This window comes from Cardiocondyla obscurior, linkage group LG15 (genome assembly GCF_019399895.1).
Source record: "Cardiocondyla obscurior isolate alpha-2009 linkage group LG15, Cobs3.1, whole genome shotgun sequence".
Classification (NCBI taxonomy): domain Eukaryota; kingdom Metazoa; phylum Arthropoda; class Insecta; order Hymenoptera; family Formicidae; genus Cardiocondyla; species Cardiocondyla obscurior.
In genome coordinates, this window is record NC_091878.1 from 132,329 (window position 1) to 153,317 (window position 20,989).

A 20,989-nucleotide genomic window follows, 5' to 3' on the forward strand; every position below is an offset into this window, starting at 1 on the left:
TGCTTTTATTAAATATCGCTTCTCCGACCGGCGGAAAATTCACCTTTCTCGCCGTTTCCATCGCCCGCGAAATTTCTCGGCGAGTATACCGTTGGCTAGTAGACGCGTTCGAACTTTTCGTTTCGATTCTACGATCGGAGCCGCATTTTAGCCTTTGTCCAGGTTATCGTAAGAGTTTTCGGTCGCCGATACGGATAGGCACGCGCTCGTATCGTGCGAAACTTATTGTTAGCGATAGCCGAGGCAATATTGGGACGCCGCTGGCGACCCGAGCCCCGCTCGCGTAAACAGCGTGTAATTAAAAAATGTCAGTAGCCGGTCTTTGTGTGTCGCGGGTGCATTGTATGTAGCAGGCGTCCTTGCCGAGCCGATTCGAAATCCTGTCTCGCACAGGCTCGCATTAGCGAGGGCGTGGTTGGCCGTTCGTTCCTGGTCCGAGGATAGCCAGGCCTCGTATAGTAATTGCACCAGACTCGTTTCCACCGCACCGACTTTTACGGTTTCGACTTCTCTCTCTCTCTCTCTCTCTCTCTCTCTCTCTCTCTCTCTTTCTTTTTTTCGCCTTCCTTCTCTCTTTGTCAACGTCACGAAACTCACAAACTGAATGTCACTTCGCGAAGATCTGCTCTGATTTTAAACCACAACGGTTACGACCTTCGACTTGATCGCCCGTTCGCTCACGTCCGCGACGTTTTACCTGAATTTTACCTGATATGAGATCCGAGCGCGATTCGGGTTCAGGTTTCGACTCCGCGTACGTGGTATTTAATGTTGAAAGTTGCGAGGAGGAAAAAAAATGGCGACTTGTTGAAATAAATTCACGTGAAAAATACCATTCTTGTTATCGCTGTTAAAGGCTCTCTAGGCTGTTCCGTGTATTGCATGTGTTGCGAGAGAAAAGTTATAGATAATATATGACACGTAAAGCTATTCACGGAGATATTTCTGTTCCTATACTTATCGATAGTACATAAATTAAATGGGAAACGTTAAACGTCAAGTTTTTTCATTTTTTTTTTTTTTCCTTTCTTTTTCTTTTCTTTTAAGCTAAAGTGGTTGTTGGTATTTATTGCGACAAAAATTTCGCTATTTATTGTACGTCAGAGTTGAAGGTGGTCCCGCGCGTCTTTGATCGTTAAAACGCAAGGTAGGACATTTTCGTGAGTGAATTAAATCGATTTATTTGTGGATCAAAGCGACCCTCTTAGTTGTCGTGGAACTGCGACATCTCGTTCTCTCTTCGTGCTTCTTTACATTTTTTATTTTGCGTGCTTTTGACTTTGCAGCCTGCATTTGATTTTTAAAAAAAGTTGACGTAACGCGCGTAAATGTGAACGTTTAGTTATCGCGAAGTAATAATAACCCTTAACGCGATACAGACCAACCCCCGTGCACCTACTTTCCCGTCGCTCAGGGATGACGTCGTCTCCGTAAAAAAAAAAGTTTTCTATCTCCCGCGATATCCGTCGGAGGGTTACGCGGTGTTGTGCGAGCTCGGCTCGCGATAACGCGCAGGCAGGGGTACCGTTCTCTCGTACTTAAGGGACACGAAAGGTCGTCGATATCGCTAACGCAAGCGGAGCATAAGTCGCGGGTTGCGCAACATCAGCCGACAACCTCGGCGAGAGCGACGTCGGGTTGCGTGTTGGCGCCCGCGATCTACGATCTAGGATCGATCCGATCCCGGGCTTCGAAATCGAGGACATTAATCAGCGTTCGGCGGCGCTTGTGCACGTGGGTGGCCGTTACTGACGCAAATCGCAAATGGCTCTTTCTCCGGTTTGCTGCGTTTACCCGTACCGCGCGAGGTAAATCGAGCGAGGTCGAATCTCCTTGGAGAGGCGAGGCGGGAGCAGGGCAAGGTAAAGCGAAGCGAGAGAGTACTTGGGATTTTCGAAAGGCGGTTTCAAAGGTCGATCGCCCCCTTCGATACCTCGCGGTTCCCATCGAGAAAGCGAGCTCGCGCAACTCACGCGCTCCCGCATAAAGAAAGAAAGAAAGAAAGAAAAAGATTGATAAAAATGAAAAAGGAAAGCGTTTCTTTGAGAAATGCCACGTGCGAGTTCCCACGATTTATCATAAGAAACGTTATACCCCCACGAGACCGGTATCCGCAAATTCCCCCGACCGACACGTGAATAAATAACCGTCGTACGAATTGCCGTAGGTAAAAATCCGTCCTCTTACCTCTCACCGTTATGAGCCTCGCTCAGTTCTCATTATTAGAAACAGTTCTGTTCGCCGATGGCGTCAGCAAGTTTACTTTCTTACGGCCTATAATGAAATTCTGCGAATAATTAATTCGACTCTTATGCAAGATCCCAAAGTGGTCCTGGGATTTGCTTCTCCTCCTCCGACGTACGCTATGCATGTTGCAACCTAGGTTTGCGTCGCGTCGCGTCGATCTAACGCGATATTTACGATAATCATTAGGTACACTTTGATATCCTTTGTCTTGCCGTTTGAACGAAACGTTTGCCGTCTACGTGTACGCCGAGTCGCCTGCGAAATACTTAATTATCGCGCAATTATTTTCGTTGTTATTAACAAAAAAAAAAAATAAAGTTTCTTCTTTTCTCTCTTTCGAGAGTTTCTAACGACTTTAGACAAGAAGATCCGCGATAGAGTCCCCCGAAAATCGCGCGACGAGTTCTGTCGGCGCATAAATTACAATGTCATAAATTACAAGCGTCGTGTCAGCCTGCGACACCCAAGGACACGGCCGAATGGGAGATACGTTACGTGTTTCTCGCGTTGGAAGGCTTCGCACGTTCGCGCAGCGCGCCTTCGACGTCGCTGACGATGTTCCCGGCGTTTTACGGTTAATGCCGACACCGTGCGAGAGCAAGACGCGCGGGATTAACTGTATACGGAAAATCACAAGGGAGGAGGTAAAGCGTGTCCGATATATCACGGCGATCCCCCCGGCTGATCGTAACGGGGGTCGCGGAGCGGCGCGTGTGCGAAGACGTTCGCGAGAATCGAAGAGGTACGATACCGAGCTGTCAGTCGATTAACGGAGAAGAAAACAATAAAGTAGCGGTCGCGTTACGGCGCGCGTTCCAGTTAGATCTCGCGAACGCATCGCGAATTACGTCCCGTGCAATTTAACGTGTACCCGCGGACGAAAGTCACCGGTCGACGCGCGTCTACTTTGACTAGGGTTCGGCTGTCCGTAGGCTGATCTCGGCGGAATTTTGCTACCTGACTTGACGATACTACGACGTTGCGCCAAGTTCTATCGGTTCTCCATCTGGCGCGGCTAAATTTAATCCGAGGTTATTCATCAGGGTAATTTGTCGTCTTTAACTTCTTTTCCGTCGGTAAAGCGCTGATCAGAGATTGGAAATGTCATAACATACGCAAAAACAAGTCCCAAGTCGATTGCTACATTCTAAGCACATTACGTAGGAGTCTATTACTTTGTGATACGTCCTATTCCTAACAGAGGAAATAAAATAATACGATGCCAACTATCAACTTTTTCATTGATACAAGACGACATTTCTTCAACGACTTCATTTATAGTCGCTCCTCTCACAGTCGCTATTGTTTTTTTTATCCGCGGTGAAATAAACGTTGCCTTTTTTTTTTTTTTTTTTTTTTTTTTGCACACACTCGCGATCTCTTGAAAATCTATGCGCCTTCTTAATTTAACTTTTCGTTTCTGTTTTTACAAATTATGACGAATAAAAAAAAAAAAAAAAAAAAAAAAAATTATACAGATATCAATTACAAAAACGCAATTGCTTATAATTGATTACTAAAATTTAAGTTTTATTTGCATTTATTAATTCAACAATTTAATTAAATAATACCGCATGAAATTATATTTACTTGTAACATTTCACATAAAAGGAAAAGAAAAAGATTATTATTCTACAAATTACAACATTACGTAGAAATTAAGTTTTGCGGCAGCTGTCCGATGGAGCACTCGTCACTTCTTTTTCTTTATCCAAATTGGAAAATGTCAAGCGTCGTTAATGCGTTGATTCGCATTTAATTCCGAATCCCGTTTACCGCGCACGTAGGAAGGAAATTTTCCGTCGAGTCTTAATTTGCGGCTCCCTTCGATCGTTTAGAGGCGTAATCGCGCTTTCTTCCAATTCGCCTCGGTTATGCTGCGTACGCCGTGGTATTTACGCGTGGCTACGTGATCTCACGTGTACGTATGTATGTATGTATGTATGTATGTATGTATGTATGTATGTATGTATGTATGTATGTACGTACGCGGGTAACCGCTGCGGCAACCGAGTTTCTTCGGTACGTGACTTTACCGTTAGACCGCTTCTCTGTTTCTTCTGTCCGCGCGAGTTGCCTACATACGGAGCAAGCCACTATATGCGTTTAATGAACGAGTTTTCGACGTCCCCCTCACCGTATTCCTCCTCTCTTTCCTTCTGCCTTCCTTTCTTTTTCTCTGTCGCTGTATCTTCGCGCAGGTTGAAGCATAACGAGGGAGAGGTCATCCCCGCGATTCCACCCCCGGGAAATTAAATAGAATTACGCTAATTCTGTTCATACTTTGAAGAGAGAACGAGGTTTAAAAATTCTTCAATAATGTAACTTGAACTGCAAGAGGCTCAACATATTAGGTCCGCGATGACGACGACGCTCAACTTTTTATAACGCCAGTTTTATTTAACAGGATTCGAACAAATAGATTGGGAGATACCGTTTCTTAATAATGTAGCGTAAGTAGTCGCGGACGATTCTAAAATGCGCGGGGAGATTTTATATATTATATATTATGAATTGCGGGAGCTCAAGATATATATTAATGTATTTTGGTCTCGTGTGCAGAAATATTTATGCAAAAGGTAGGAACAGTTTCAAGTATAAGTTTTCTTTATATCTCATTAACAATGCGATTCCGAGGCAAAAGAAGATATTCTTAAGATACCGGGAGGGTTCGCAGAGGCAACAAGAGCGCGAGAGGAGCATTCGGCCGAGAGGGAGAACACGAGTTTCATTTGAATAGAATGGATCGATAGTGATTTACGATACCCGATGCTGCGCGCACTCGTGACCGTTTTCCATTTCTCCTAAGCTGCACTTTACCGTCGCAGTCCTGGCTCTTTATGAGCGTCGTTTGCGCGTACGATATCAGAAAATTCACTGTACCCTTCAGAGGCAGATATGGCATTTGCCGCGGCGTCGGTGGTTAGCGTATGACGCGACAAATCGATTTCCACCCCCTGAGCCGGGCCTAAAGGGCCTAAAGTGATGAAGAAGACGGGGGAGAAAGTAGCGAGACCTTAGTTCTCGTGGGAGGTTAACTACTAACTGGGTTTCATACGCTAACCGCCGTCGCCGCGGCAAATGCCATATCTGCTTCTCATTGTACACCCGCGCGTTTGCTTTTTGCGACGGAAATGGAACAAACGTGTACGATCGACAGTTACGACGGACGGCTAATTGCTACAAGTGCGAAAGTGCGAGCCCCTTTTCCGAAACGCCTGTTATCTGAAACTGGTCGCTAATAAAATCTCGCGAAGCGTTACGTCGCGATAATCTGAAGAGATGGAGGAAAAAAAAAAAAAAAAGTCAGTTTCTTAATACGCGGTGAGAAGACAGGGTTTAGCAAAATTTAGCGTGCTTCGCGGAACGTGTGCGAGAAGCTTCGCGATATACAATGAGAAATCAGGAAGATCCGCCATCTCCGATGTTGCGATATATACCCCCTGCCTCGTAGATGCTTGGGTCAGCAATCTTGACGTCAGAGAGAATGAAACTCCATCGTGTAAAATTATGCGTGAACCAGCGGCGGGGCATTCGCGTGCAACGGTATCTCATGTGCGACGCGGCCGTCTGACTTTGACGAGCTTCATTCAACGTCGACTGCGCGTAGCGCACAAGAAATGCTTCGCACAAAAGTCGGAGAGGAGAGAAGCCGGGGGTGGGAAGGTAAGGGAACGCACTTTAACGATAATACTTTTGCGGCGAGTGCCGCCGTTACGAAATGCGGTAATGATTTAGAGTTCATTACTTCAAATGAGAATCGGAAGACAAAAAGAGGACGGGTAATTAGGATTAAAACGCGACCCATTACCCGCGAAACTGTCCCGCGCTTCATTTTAGATTCGCAGATTGAATTTTTTAATCGTTACTTCTTTTTTTTTTTTTTTTCTTTTTATCGATACATTAAATTAATTAAACTATTTAGGTTTTACATTATTACACGTGACAATTTCGCGCTTTTCTTTTTCCGATCATAGCCAAGATATTAAAAAAAAAAATAATAATAATAAAAAAAAAGAGAGCAGTGGAAAAGGATCGTTGATCGATGGTAACAAATGGTATGGACGCGGTGAGAGAATGACGGTAACGTGCGTATTCTATCTGGCGCAAACACACGGAGGCGGATTCTCAGAACGGGAGGGAGGCCATTACCGGTACACGGCCGCGTCCTGATATCTCAATATGTGCCCTTAGCTCGAATCCATTATAATGCCTCGGGGATACCGCGAGGACAATCGTCGCGTATGGTCGTGTATGGAGAAAGAGGGCAAGAAGAAGAAGAAAGAGAGAGCTCGTTCGGTATTGCATCGCGAGAATAGCCATCAGACGCGGTCGTTCTTGGAACGCCACCCGGAGTTCTTTCGCCGCAAATTTCGCGCGCGAGACCCCGTCGTCAGAATTTCGCCACCGTGACGAAGAATTTTTCACGCGATCAGGTCGCCTCTCCCTGGAATAAACGTCGAAGGACGCTTTGGACAATGGGGTGACGTTTCGTTAGGAATCCTTAATTTCGAAATGGTAAAACGCAAGCAGGGCCATCGAACGCACATTTCAGTGCAAGGCGCGGTAAAGCTAAAGCGTGGATTTTCTGAAAAAGAGGAAATATACCCGCGCGCGCGTCCTCGACGTGGCAAGCTCGTCAATTTTGCGCCGTCATTTCGCGAACGATGTCTCGATAAAACCGCGTTACAACCGGTGATTTCATAGAATGCGGGACGCGCCCGGGGATGCACTTACGGATGCGAATTACCGTGTCGCTACGCGTCGTAAACACGGCAACGTTATGTCTTCTACAGGAAGTATCGATGACGTACTCCTTTTTTATTTTTTTTTTCTTTTTCCCCGATTTTACTCGCCCCCGCGTCGCTCGTACGCGCGGTCGTTTCTCTGCTGCGTATACCGTAGACGTAGCACGAGAATCCTACTCTCGTTATGTGGCGTATACTATCCTGAAAAGCGATAACACGCCTCTTACGTATATATTACGGGGGCGTTACAGAATTTTGATCGCCGTAAGAAGTTGGACATTCGCGAAGAGATGAAAATTACCGCAGCAATCTGTATTTTGCCGTTTGGTCTTACTTTCGGAACGTTTTATATGGTACATGTGAATATAGACAATTTCGAACGTTTTAAAGAAGATGTCGAAAAGCCATTTAATTGCATCGAAATTCAAAAAATTGTTTGGCTGATATTAATATAAAAAAAAATATGACCGGAAAACCGATTGAGTTTGTGAAAAGGATGCTGCGGTTATACGAATTGATTGTTAACGCATTTCTCATTTATTTTTTTCTAAGAATCCTCTTTGTTTCTCACGATCGATCAGAAAGATTGATCGTGAGACTTGAACGCGGCGGCGAGAGTCCAACATATACGATTAGCACCTTTTACCCTAGTTTGAGATATATGTCCACGGAAATAAATATGAGAAAATATACGCTCCTTCGTCGCGGACGTATTGTGCGCGTGATATAATCCGCTTCTCGTTCACTTCGGCCGAGGATATGACAATGGTATAGTTACGTGGGTAGCGAACAAGAAAACTGTGCAACTCCTACGCGAGAGGCTTTCTAGGCTTCCAAGAAGTAGTGCGCCTTTGCGAATGCACTTATTCGATAGCAGTCCTTTTTCTCTTCCTGCTCTCCCCCGCGTCTCCGTTCTCGCTATTTCACGATTCAAGTAGCGAAGCAGGGCTGCGAATGATCCAGCTTATCCAAATCTGACCGACCAAGTTATATCGCGTAGACTAATTATACCTGCGAGAAAAAAAAAAATGAAGCGTTTTAAAGCGCGCGGGAGATCTTTATCTTTATAGTCGCTCACTCGCGATGAAATATCCGTGATAACACGATGGAGTTAATGGCTGGTTTAATTTTATTTTCTTTTAATTACTCGGTCCACTTAAATCTCTTTTATTTTTAAGCTGCAAGTCACCGAAGGTATTCTCGTTTTTGCGCGCATAATTGTTGCTCTTTTCTCCGCATGTGATTTCCTTAAACACCTCTTAGGTAGATAGACATGGTTCGCTCGATATTAATTCTTTTCCTAGAAATTATTAACGCTTTATTTTTAACTCGTCGTAAGTACTTATCGTTTGTTTGTTTCCTCCTCTTTTTTTTTTCGAGGAGGGCACCCAAGAGTCTCTTCTCCCGACTCGATGAATCTACGCTCGATCTTACCGCATTCGCCGATTCCTTCGCGTATGCGAGCCACGCTCCGCACCGCTGAATTAAACATAAGTTAGCATGCGCATAATATATGCCGCGAATGTTACCGGCATGGCGGTTGTGAAATGCGATTCGATAGTTTTATCCGCGTAGCTTTTTGGAGGAAGAATTCTGTCTTGCGATTCCGCCACAAACACAAGTCGCTTTTATTTTCTTTTTATTAATTGTTAGATGCGAGATTTATCTCTTAATTTTATATACCTGTGATTCGCCAAATACCTATCTTTACGACAATCATTACTTTATCGTTAAAGATTTATTTTATCGTTACACCGCGAGCGATCGGCAAATATTTTCCGATAATACCTATGAATTAAAATCTTTTATAATGCTAAATGTGTACTCGGGTGCAGAGCAAACGTTCTTACAGCTATTCCGTGCGTATTTAGATATTTGTTTAGCTATAACGTAATGCAATGTTTAGAAGGCGCAATAAACTGTACGGCTGAAGAAAAAAGTGCAAAGAAGTATTTATTGCTGTCATGTCGCACGTCCGATACGATCGGGAGAGAACATAGACTGCATTTCCGGACTGCATCGGGCAGCCAATGTACCGTTGGGTTTTGCCATCCATCGCGATAAAGCGCAGAGACCCGAAGAGAGAGAGAGAGAGAGAGCAGGAGAGATTCCCGTAATTATCGTCATTATCGTCGTTATTCTATGTAGCGCGGATATTCGCCCCTCGAGGGCTTTTGCTCGTTCTCGCCTCGCTTCGGATCGCTGCCTATTAACGATTAAATTATGTCATAACGGTTTGATCGGCGTCGTGGAGCGCGCGTATGGAATGCTACTTGCGTGATAAAAAGGAAAAGAAAAAAAATTCGATGCGTTTCGAGTGATTAACTAGTTCACTGCTAAGCTCTCCTTCCCCCATTCGACGTCTGGGGTCGAGATCTCTTATCCGTTCTCTCATGAATGTAATAAATCGTAAAAGAGCATCGAATCGTAACGAGATTATCTTCGCTATAGTTAGACAAAACGACGTGGTTTTAATTTAGAGTATGAAATTTACACCAAGTTGCTTGTATTTTTTTTTTTTTTTTTTCTTAGCCGCAATGGGTGTTGGGTATTATCAATTAATTTATCCGCGACGTCCTTCTCCTGCTCTTCCCTTTGTATTTCTTGTCACGGCGGTTTATATTAACCCACCGAGCTATTCACAGTCGCCTTACAACCGAAGGTGTAACCCCTCTCATCCCGCCTCAGCCTCTTCCTCATTCTCTCTCCGTCTTTTTCGTCGCGCCGTTCCCTTTCACGGGTTGCAGATTATCTCGGCTCGCCACATGTCGAAGAGAGGTGGCCGGTCCTCTCCCGTGCCGGTGGAGTGGACCGGCAGCCTTCAAGGTCGGTCACTTCGGGTTTTCCAAATCGTGGTCCTGCATGATGGGCAACTTCCTATCGCCGTCCTCGTCTCGCCCGCGATGCTGCGAAGCGAGCTAAAGGAACCGAGTAAAGTGAAGGCAAAAAAACAACGTCGATGTAATTTCGACGGGCAAAAAATCTCCCAACTATCACTCGATGGCGACCCTTCGGTCGAATATGGAACACGTGTAACGATACATTTTGATGAACGACCGAATGTTAGTTTTGCGCTAGAGATATCGTCCCCGGAATGTCAAATCACGGGAGGAGAGGGAGCGAAAAAATTAGAAATTTACGAGTTAGGAAACGGGTCTCTCAATCTCTATCGAATCGATGACGTACCTCCGTTTGGTATTCACTTGCGCATTCCACTGGGAAACGATTTTATTTGTTCCGCTACGTTCTCTGAAGGTTTATTAAATTTTTGACAATACTCGCTATGAATATAAACTATCTTTAATAAAAAAAAAAAAAAAAAAGGGATCCTCAGTTTTTGAGTTGCGTAATTTAACACATTTAATTTTGTAAAAAAAGATACGTATTACATGGCGTACAAAAAAGAAATTAAACAACCTTACAATATTTCAAAGAGGCGAGATAAAATCATAGTTCCGAAGAATAGATTCGACATTCGTGACCCTTTATCAGAGCTCAGAAAATAACTCTGAGATTTTACGTTTGATTTTTTTACCGATCAATCTTGCGATCGATCGACACTCGGAGAACGGCCCATAAATTAAACTATAGTGTTCTTTCTTTCTTTTTCTCTATTTTTTTTTTTTTTTTTTACACGGCTAATCTAAAAGCGGCGCAAGGTCCTGCGTCACGAGCGACAAGGGACGGCTTCGAACACGGAAGCTTGTCTGTCGAAATCACTCACTTATTACGCAGCAATGCCGCGAAGTCGCTTTATGCGGTGTACGAAACAATTACGTAACTTTTCTTTTTGCATCTTGTTAACCGTTGAAATCTACGACAAGCGCAAACTCCATGGATAATATGTAAATGCCGAAAAAAAAAAAATGAGCTTCTTTTTTCACGTGTCGCTAATTTTACGAAAACAACTCTAGGGCAATTTTACGGCGAGCTTGGATTATCGTGGAGAAACGTTTGCCCACGCGTTAAATTTCCTCGGACCCGAGGAAGAGAAACGCCGCTCTGAATGTCTTTCGCGTGCGCAATCGAAGCGCTCGATTGCGCGAAACCTGGCGCGAATTTTTCACAGTCGTAACGCCCGCTGTAACACGCCGTGAAACGTGCACGTGTGAAGTGGGCACACATGCGTGTAAGACATTGTAGCCGCGAGGGCGATGCGTGGGCGGTAAAGTGTTATTAATAGCGTACACCGTCGATATATCGACTACGGGCGGAGCAACGATGCGCAATAATGAGGCAATTATTAACGAGAGTCGATTAACGGTCGTGAGAGAGCACTCGAGGGAGAGACGTTTCAACAAATTTTTCCCATAAAATTATCATACGATTGTTACATAAATCTCTGCGTGACACGCCGTGTCCCGTTGGCTTCTTCGGCTATCGATCAGCTGTATTACTTATCTTCGCTCCAATACTCCTTTGTTAGTGTCCTTTGATATATCGAACTCTTGCAATTCAAAATTAAACTTCTGGCCGGAGCCAGAGGCCTGTGATTATAAATAGAGGATAAAATTGATAATTATATTAAAGTAAACAAGTAGGGTTACCGAGATTATTAATAAAGCAATACGCTGTTGTAAAAATAGCAACGAAAAAGAAACAGTGCAGGACTCATTATTAATGAGATATGAACTTTTATATTTTCTTATCAAAATTTTAATTAAATTTATCTATTAAAAATTTTTTTTTTTTTTTTTCTACATTTTTTTGTATGTGTTGATGAATTTAGAGGGAAATAGTTGTAGAAAATATTTTTTTGCGGTACGCTGAAATAAATATTAATAAACCTGAGAGATAGAAAGACGAGCGGGATAAGGGAACAAACGAAGCCGACATTTGCGAATTTATCTCGCGAAATAAACGTGATGTTTGAAATCTGTAGTCTTCTCGAGTGAAGTCGAGGAGAAGAAGAAGGTCCCTGTGCAGCGGGACGCTTGCGGTTCCCGGACGCGAATTTACGATCCTCGTTGGATTATCCGGACGTAGGATAGTGCCCTAGGACGCGATCTCGTTGGGGGAATCCAAGACGCTTGCGAGGCGCTTAATAACGCTACTTTAAAGCGCGCTCGCGCTGGACAAAAGCCGACCTGCCATAACTTCTTCACGGTGATGCACCGACGGCATTACTGTGGCGCGTTATGCCCCCATTATGCGGTATTATGTTACTATTTACGCTATCGCGCGGCTGCCTATTTATTTGTCTTGCCTCGCTGACCGTTCCTGAACTACCTACTCGATCTTCCGCTTTTTCCTACTGCACGATCTCTCTCTCTCTCTCTCTCTCTCTCTCTCTCTCTCTCTCTCTCTCTCTCTCTCTCTCTCTCTCTCTCTCTCTCTCTCTCTTTCCTCGTCAGAAGCCTCGTCAAGAAATCACCTAGAGCGCAAATTAGTCGACAATTATCAACCACGAATCCGTTTCCACAACTAATCCTGCCAAATAACTCTGTCCGCGTGTTTAGAAATTTTACTTGCGTGACAAAAATTGTAAAGATTACGTTCGCGGAAATATAATTTCACGTAAAAAAAAAAAAAAAAAATTAAAACAAAATACAAAAAAGACGAAAGGGAACAAGCGGGCTTTCAAACCGCTTTAAGACCGTGTCTCTCCCGATAGTCGACACGAAGGCAGATCTCTCCCTCGAGTAAGCAACGCCGAGCCTCGCAGTGGTGCGCCGCGAGTATCTCGCGCGACAAGGGAAACGCTGTTATCCCGAGATAAAGCGCTGAATTTAACGGCGAGGCACGAGAATGGAGGAAACGCGGCGAGAGAGTTCGGTCATTAGTGTCCGCGATGCCGTCGTTTACCCAACGCGTGGCGATAAAGTAACCCCGTCGGGAAGGGGTTGCGCTTTGTCGCCGCGCGAAACGCAACGTCCACTCGCGGCTAGTCGCTGCGTTTCCGCACGGGTCCTTCGGACTGTACGTTACGCGCATTATCGCCGTGCAAGCGAGGCATTGCACACGCCTTGTAATTTCCGCACTCGAGTGTTACGCGAACAACGACTGTACGCCGTTACGCCGCGCGCATCTGCTCTTACCGCTGATATATTGATTATTACACGCTTTCTTGGCGCATTACCTGGTTTTTAAACACGGCTTCCTCTACACTTTACGCCCGCGCCTCGTATGTATCTTCACTGATTTAATTGTATTCTAATTAAAAAAAAAAAAAATTACGTCCGGCGATACCTGCTCTCTAAATATGTAAGCTTAGATTTTCACGTTTTAAGGTGTAGTTGAAAATTCAAGGAGAATCGCTTGCCGAATCTTTTATACAAACGCTAAAAATAATAATTTTTATGCTTATGGAATTTATTCATTAAACGAATAAATAGAAATATCAAAGAATTTAATCAACTCGTTAAAAAAAAAAAAAAAAAAAAAAAAAAAAAAACGCTGTACGGAATGTCCGGGGTTTGTCATAATCTGTGAAATATAGCCGCGAACGGTTGTAAGTTAAACGAGCGATCGTTATCATTTTTCCTATTTGTTCGTCGCTCGCAAGATGGATAATTGATTACGCGAATAACCGCGCGACCGCGAAGAAATAATCTTCTCGCGTCGAGATTGCACTTAATTTGTAATAGGGACCTTTTTTTTTTTTCTATCGAGATTAAATGCTTCGGCCTTGAGGCGTATGGGACATAATTAAGGTAACGTATCTAAAGGTAGGATTTTACGCGGGCCGTGAAACGAGAAAATAATTTCGATCCTAACTGCACGGCGAAAAAGAAATGTGAGAGAATACGCGGTACGGTGGATAGATAAATGAAAAATTTCAAGGATGCATTCGTTCGCAAAAAAGTCGCAGAAAAAAAAAGAAAAGACCCTTGAAACGAAAGATTCATAAAAGTTCGATAGAAAGTGCGCGAGGGCAAACATCGCGCTAAATGTATGCGCGATTTAAAGTCGCCGCTTTGACGCTTGATTAAGATTTAATGACAATGTAATGGAAGGTGCCTAAGTAGAAAGATGTAATCGGGAGGCGAGTCAAGTGTACGGAATTGAAGTGGGAAAACCTACTACTCACTCGTAATGTTTATATCTCGCGTCAAGATGCTGCGATACTATTTTAATGCGGCTTTATGACGACGCATACGCACACTCACGCGCACCCGCGGGCACAGGCGGCGGCGATTAATCCGGGAGAAAAAAAAAAAAAAGAAAAAGAAAAAATTATGCAGATGAGACTCGAGGGTACCGAGGCGCTCCGTTGTCTTACTGTTGCACTAATAATGCATAGAAATCAGCCGCAAAAATACTTCCTGCATCTCCGTTCGAGGAATACGTGAGTAATCCTCGACACTTGTGCCGTGCGATTATAACCACCGCTGATTTCTCCGCGTGCGAACGAGCAATGAATATGCATACGCTTCTTTTTGATCCTTCGTAAGTAGAATTCATAAAGGAGAACAAGGCTGCGAAACTGTAATATCAAATCGATTACAATTGATCGAAGCCGAGCGAGAAAGTTCGCTGAAAGATCATTCTTATCTAGTCTCTCGTATTGTAAACGATTTGCGATACGGGCGTTGTTTTTCTTCGAAGCCGACTAGCGTTCTCCGCGGAGCGAGCGAACAGCGGAAGCGCCGTTTTACGTCTTTGCTTATTAATTTTATATAAGCGTTTAATTTTAATGGCCGAGAGCGGCCGTGTAACAGCGCGATCCCGGACCGAGACCAAGTTTGAATGGGCGGCGAACTGGAAATTGGGTTTCTAGAGTAATTCAGCGATATGATGACGCACGCGAGCCGCAATTCCCGCGTTCAGGTTGAGGCGGCTGACATCGGTTTGCCGCATTTAGCGTTAGTGGAATTAATTGCACGACGCACGAACGCCCGAGCGAAATAAACGCCCTGGCAAGGTGGAAGAATACCGGTCGCGCGATTGGCCGCTCGCACATCGCGCCTTGTCACAATGATGGTAATTCGGGAGGAAATTCCTCTCATAAATATTCCGACTCGTAAACCGACGTGATGATGCGGATAAAGATATATCTCGCGTATACGAATACATGTGTATCTGTGGATCTGTATACAGAGTGTCTCATTTCTACCGTGTTATAGTTTAATAACAGATGCCTTTTCGATGGCGAATTTCGAGATGGTTTTTTTTTTTTTTTGTAGGGAAAAAAAAGAAACAAAAAAAGAAAAAACACGTTCGAATTTGTTACACTTTCAGAAAAACGCCTTATGCACGACAAAAAGTTGTATTATGTGGTTGACCTCCCTTACCGAATCCGAAAAATCCAATGACGAAAAATTTCGGGATTGCAATGGTGAAGGCCTCGTCTCTTTACGTTTTCACGCTGCGCGTTAATAACTACATTATGAGGCGGGGTGACCGCGGATGAGGTAATTATCAAGAATATCAGGTACGACGGAATGGCCGTTTTAATTGCCCGGCAGATCTCATATAGCGAAAACAAAGACGCAGTCGTGTCAATTAAAATAAAGATATCTCTTCATATTTCTTCATTAGAGTAAATTTGCAAAAAGATAAGAACTAAATCAGTTACACGGGATTAAAAGAGTTGTTTATGAGGCATCCGAAATCAGATTTATTATTAGATTGAAATTAGAAAGTGAGATCGTAATTATATATTTTTTACATAAAGATAAAAAATTTTTCGTAACAATTCATACAAATATAGACAAAATAAGCGCAATTTTTTTAATATATATAAATATATTTTAGACACTCCCGTTTTTATGACCGTCTCGTAACTTTTCACCTTTCCTTTTTTCTTTTTTTTTCTTTTTTATCGCGAACGTGGAATGCATATTAAAATATGCGTTCCACCGGTGTGACTCGATAGACGGCAAGAAGAAGATTTTTACGGGATACGAACGAAAACCGCGTCTGGAGAAGAACATCTCGCGTCTCATTTCGTGGTCATAGTGTTATCGAAGGTCGCGATTTCTCGCTCAAAATGTCACCGTGCACGTTCAAAGTCCGATGAGATCGTGAAAACTCGAAACGTATTACGAAACCATGCGTGGCCGATAACTCGCGCGCGTTATCGCACCCGATGCCAGGCATCTCACAACGACAAACTCGTCTTCTCGTGGTTAACAACAAAATGACATAATATATCACAACAGTCGTAACGTGTGTTGATTCAAAGTAAAAAATAAAAAAGAAAAAGTATTCGTTATAACTTGTAACTATTATACATATACATATATATATCTCGTAGTCGCAAAGGCGATATATTAGCGGCGTGTGACTTTTTTTTGGGGGGTTTTTAATTTTGTTACGAAAAAAAAAAGGCCGAGACACACATTTCGGAGGAATTATTTCCGTGGAAGAGCTCGATTTGCGCGTTGCGACGAGGGGAAAAGACGGTGACGGGATACCGCGTGCCGGCGTGTAGTTGCGAATAAATAACGGTGTTTAAACAGGACGACCGTCTCTCGAAAATTATGAGGTCGCCCCGTGGCTGTTGCGGCCCGTGACTCCAGTGGAATCCCGGGGTTTTGCGCGCGGAAGGAGAGAATGCAGCTGCACCAAGCGATTAGTCGAACGCCGTGACGTCAATGGCTTGTCTTTGCGAAAGTCTCGAGAGGGAGGCAGCGAAACTCAAGGAGAGCCATTAAATGGTGCTCCATAGGAGCACCGTTCTCGTGCGTTTGACCACGCAGGCGAATTATCAGCCGGAGACAATTGCATTTTCCAAAACTTCCTCGAGTATATCGGAATTAATTACACTTTGTGATACCCCGCGACGAAGGTAGAATTCTCTGATCGGCTTGTTTCTCACGCGGGCAAAGATCTCCGGGTAGGTATACTTTGTAGTATAAATATTAACGATTCACGTTCGGCTGAAGGCGTCGACTCTGGGCGTTTTTCCGAAAGGCGAATATTTTCACGGCTAGCTCTCGCGCCAGAGTCTTCGTGGTCTCGCGCGCCAAGTACGGGAAGGTTCCGCCGAGAGCATCGTTCTTAGATTCCATCAGTATATAGATAAACATTCTCTTTCTCCTCGCGGGGCCTTTCGAGAGGCTCCAGGAGAGAATAAGCAGGACGCTTTTGCCGTGCACGCTCGTATCTCTCTTTGGTGCTCCCATCCGTTGCGCTCGCGTACACGTGCGTTCACGTTCTTCGTGTTCGTGCAATCAAAGTGGGAGAGGGTATTGTGTCTCTACGTTGTCTGAGAGCCCGCGCCTGTGTCTGTGGGCATAATCGTTTATTTCGCGTCGACCTTTGCGGGGCACTACGTCAAAATGTCAGATGCGACCCCGCCTGAGCGCGAGGGAAGATGCACTGGGAACGCTGTAATGGGCTTACAAAGCGTAACAAACTGATGCGAGGTCAAACACACGACGGGCAATAAACACACGTAGAGATAAATGGGCCCTTAAGGTGCACCACCCCGGGTCCGCCGAGGGGCGGGGCGGGCGTTTCGTCTCTCGACGCCAGCATCTCCCCGACGTTTACTTCGCCGCGAGGATAAGTCGATCTGGAACCCGAAACTCGCGCCTGATCTTCCCCAGCTTTCGAGAATCAACTTCCACTCTCGCTGGGGAACGCGGAAACGTCTAGTGGACGCGCTGACGGTCCGCCCTTCTCAGATTCGGTGGATCTTTTTTACAAGTCCTATTTATGACGTTGCCGACGGGTAAAGTCTAGCCCCGCGTAATTAGCGGTAATTTTTTGTTTTTATTTTTTTTTTTTTTGTCCAAGGTCGTACTCGTTTCTTAATCCCCTCAGTTATATCGTTAGGTCTCGAAACAGTCGCATCGTCCCGAGCCGCAGACGAACAGGGCAATACGATCGCCGTGAGCGACTCGCGGAACGTAACAAACTGACGCCAAGTCAAACGCACGACGGGCAATAAACACGCTGAAAGATAAACGGGTCTCGGGGAAAGTGTTCCATTCGCGGATACATCGGCGCGGTTTTCGCTTTCGCGCGTAGATCGATATGAGGAACGGCGCTACAAAAGGCGGCCGGGTTTATTGCCTTCTTTCTCTCTTGGTTTATAACGCGTACGGCCGCCGTGCACTTTACGATCCACCCGCGAACAGTCGTCGAGGTTCACCTTCCTCGTTACCGCTGCGCGCTATCTCACGTGGGAATTATTTCTGCATCGCAGAGACGTCCTAACGCCTGAAAGAGAAGTATCGGCGCCGGTTATCCGTTTACTATCGGATCGAGATCGAGAGAAGCCATGGCGCAACCCGAAAATTATGGACCGGGGTGAGTCGCGTGATTAATGTAACGATTTCACGAGACAGTTACAATGTAGAGTGATTAAACGAGCTTTTCGAAGAATAGCCACGGCAGTCCTCTTTCACTCCGTGACGCGTCTCTTTCACGTTGCTTATGCAACGTTACCGAGGCCGGTGCCGGCGTTACGCGTTCGCATAGGCACGATCCGTCGACCAGACCGCCACAAAACCACAATCGCGCTCTAATTGCGAACATTAGCCACTTACGGTTGGAGTGCCCCTCGTGTGGGTATTCTCCGATCGATCTAGCCTTGGCCGCGACGGCAGCGAGAAACGCGTCTCGCACGTCAGACAGCGGGCGTCTTAGCGCTTTCTCTTTTCTAGTTTCTTTTTTTATTTTTATTTTTATTTTTATTTTTATTTTTTTTTCTTTTGTTTTTTTGCAAGCTAATCGTACGGAATGACGATACGTATTATACGATCTTCGATTCTTTTTTCAGATGCCGCAAACGGTGCCGACCGCGGCCGGCTACTCACCATCGTTCGACTACAGCACTTTTCAGTTCGATCTGTCCCTCTTGCCGGACGATTATAGCCTGACCGGCGGCCAGGCCTGCCTCAAGACCTCGCAGATTAAGCAGGAGGCACGCTCGCCGCGTTCGGGATCACCCACGACATCCCAGAGCCCGCCGTATCCGAACGGCGAGCTGCCGTTGTCTCCTAATTACTCGCACGAGGGATCCTCGCCGGGGTACCCGACGAGCCCTTACTACGTACCCAGGAGCCCTCAGAGCGCCCAGTTTTATCCCACCAGCCCGGAACCGTCCGCTAAACAGCCGGTTAAAAGAGAGAAGAGCCTCGATCTATTGGCTATTCTTCAGGAATCCAGGTAAATGTCAATAGGCAATTTAATTGTTGTATAATTTCACGAGAGACCGTCCAAGATTCTGTTGTTTATCGCGTTCCGTCGTTCTCTCCATTCCTAGTTTTGTAACGGGGATCGAATCGCAATTTTTGCATGATTACAGACTCTTAGCCGAGAGCTTGGGTTACCGCGAGGACTCAACCGACTGCACGGTACCTTGTACCCCGCCTCGAAGCGAGGAGGATATCTATAACAGCCTCGACGCCGATTTTCTGCCGAAAAAGGAGGACGCTGGCGTGCAGGGACATCCGTTGCTCAAGGAGATCCTTTTCAAAGAGGAACCGCGATCCGTTTCGAGCAGCAACGGCTCGTCGCCGTCCTCTTTGTCCTCTTCATCCTCGCCCAGTCCCTCGAGCGACTTTGAGGGTGGTTCGACGTTGCACGAGCTTCTTTTCAAGGGTACGGTTCTTCATAAGGACCTGGCGGGAATCGCCAAGACGAGCCAGCCCAAGGTGGAGCGAGAATCGCGGGAAGAGCTCGCGAATCCTCTGCGAAAGGAGGAAGAGCTTTTCAAGGACGGCCAGAAGAGCGATCATCAGTTGTTGCGGGAAGTGCTGAGGGACACGAGTTTCCAGAGGAAGTACAATCTAAGACCCGTCGATCTCGGCGGCGTCGGCACTGGCTTCGTCGAAGACATGGAAGCGGGAGAATGCGTCGGCGACCTCGCCCGCGAGCAGCTCGAGCCGGTCCTCAGCCTGGCCATCCAGCAACTGCAGAAAGACTTTGACAACACCTGCGTGGCACTCGGCATTCACCCAGGTAAAGTCGGCTCTTTTCTACCTACGATCGCGTAGTTGACAATTTTTTTTTTTCTTTATGAAAAAAAAGTAGCTTTAAAAAAACTTGTAAAAAATTAAGTGTCTTCGTAAACTTGTGCGAGTTAATTTGATTTATTGAGATGTAAAAAAAAAAAAAAAAAAAAAAAAACAATGATCCTCTTTTCCATACGCAATAATAAATGCCAGATAATGAAATAAAGCGTTGCATTAATAAAAGGTGTAATATAAAATCATACGTATTATTATTATCGATATTATCTCTCTAGAGATTAATTGCAAATAATAGAGAGTAAATGCGTATATCCTTATATAAGCACGGAATTTCTATAATAGTCGCCGTGACAATGGCTGCAATCACGTGCGCGTTAATTATTATCATTATCAACCTTACGGTAATCATCGAGTAAAATTTATTCCCGCGTTTTCCATGCAAGGTTTTATCATTACATCTTTTATTGCGATTATCTCGACAATGTAACTCGCAAGAGTTAGCAATTATCGATCACGTTTATCACGTAAGAGGTTGCAATGCTCGTCGTCGGGTAACTTACAAAAGTACTAAAAATCGAGCGCATCTTTTTCCTGAATCTGTCTCTCGAGCTTCTCCCACGAATTGTGATTTTGATGCAAAACCTAAGATTCGTTTGTATCTCGCTCCTTTATCTGTAAACTCTCTTTCTCTTCGTAATCAAATAGCGTGGAAATTCACTCCGTGCCATTCGATGATGTATGGACGACATGATTACGAACGAGCCATCAGAAATTCCGACGCGCACTTGGATTTTCTCGGTTAAGTATCGGCTAGCCTCGTTCCGTTAGACCTTCTCGTTACCTTGCCGCGGGCTGTAATTTCAACGTCGTCTTCGTTATCATCGTCGTGTGCAACTGGTTCATCTATTAATTTGAATCATGATGTCACGCTTGAAATAAATTACCAACGTGCCGTGTCGGCATGCTTTCACGCGGAGTTACGAAATTATGGCGCTGACGAAGATTCACGTCATCGATATAATTGCGCCTTACAATTTTCGCTCCTAATATTCATCTGGGCTTATACGCGCGGCCACTTCCGCACGACGTTCCGTAACATTTTTGCGACTTTTTCTATAAAGTTGA

At 44.9% G+C, this 20,989-nt stretch overlaps 1 protein-coding gene across 2 annotated transcripts in view; it reads left to right on the forward strand.

Moving 5' to 3' along the window:
* Ets98b (DNA-binding protein Ets98B) overlaps nt 1–20,989 on the forward strand; it is a 32,166-nt gene that overhangs the window by 1,898 nt on the left and 9,279 nt on the right. Inside the window, exons 1-3 of one of the 2 annotated variants that reach the window (XM_070666715.1) lie at nt 17,592–18,197; nt 18,670–19,058; nt 19,198–19,853. In XM_070666715.1, the coding sequence (XP_070522816.1) occupies nt 18,670–19,058; nt 19,198–19,853 (1,045 nt within the window). In that variant the 5' untranslated portion in view covers nt 17,592–18,197. Of the gene's footprint in view, nt 1–17,591; nt 18,198–18,669; nt 19,059–19,197; nt 19,854–20,989 lie in introns of those variants that run through there. The other variant, XM_070666716.1, reaches the window with a different exon arrangement.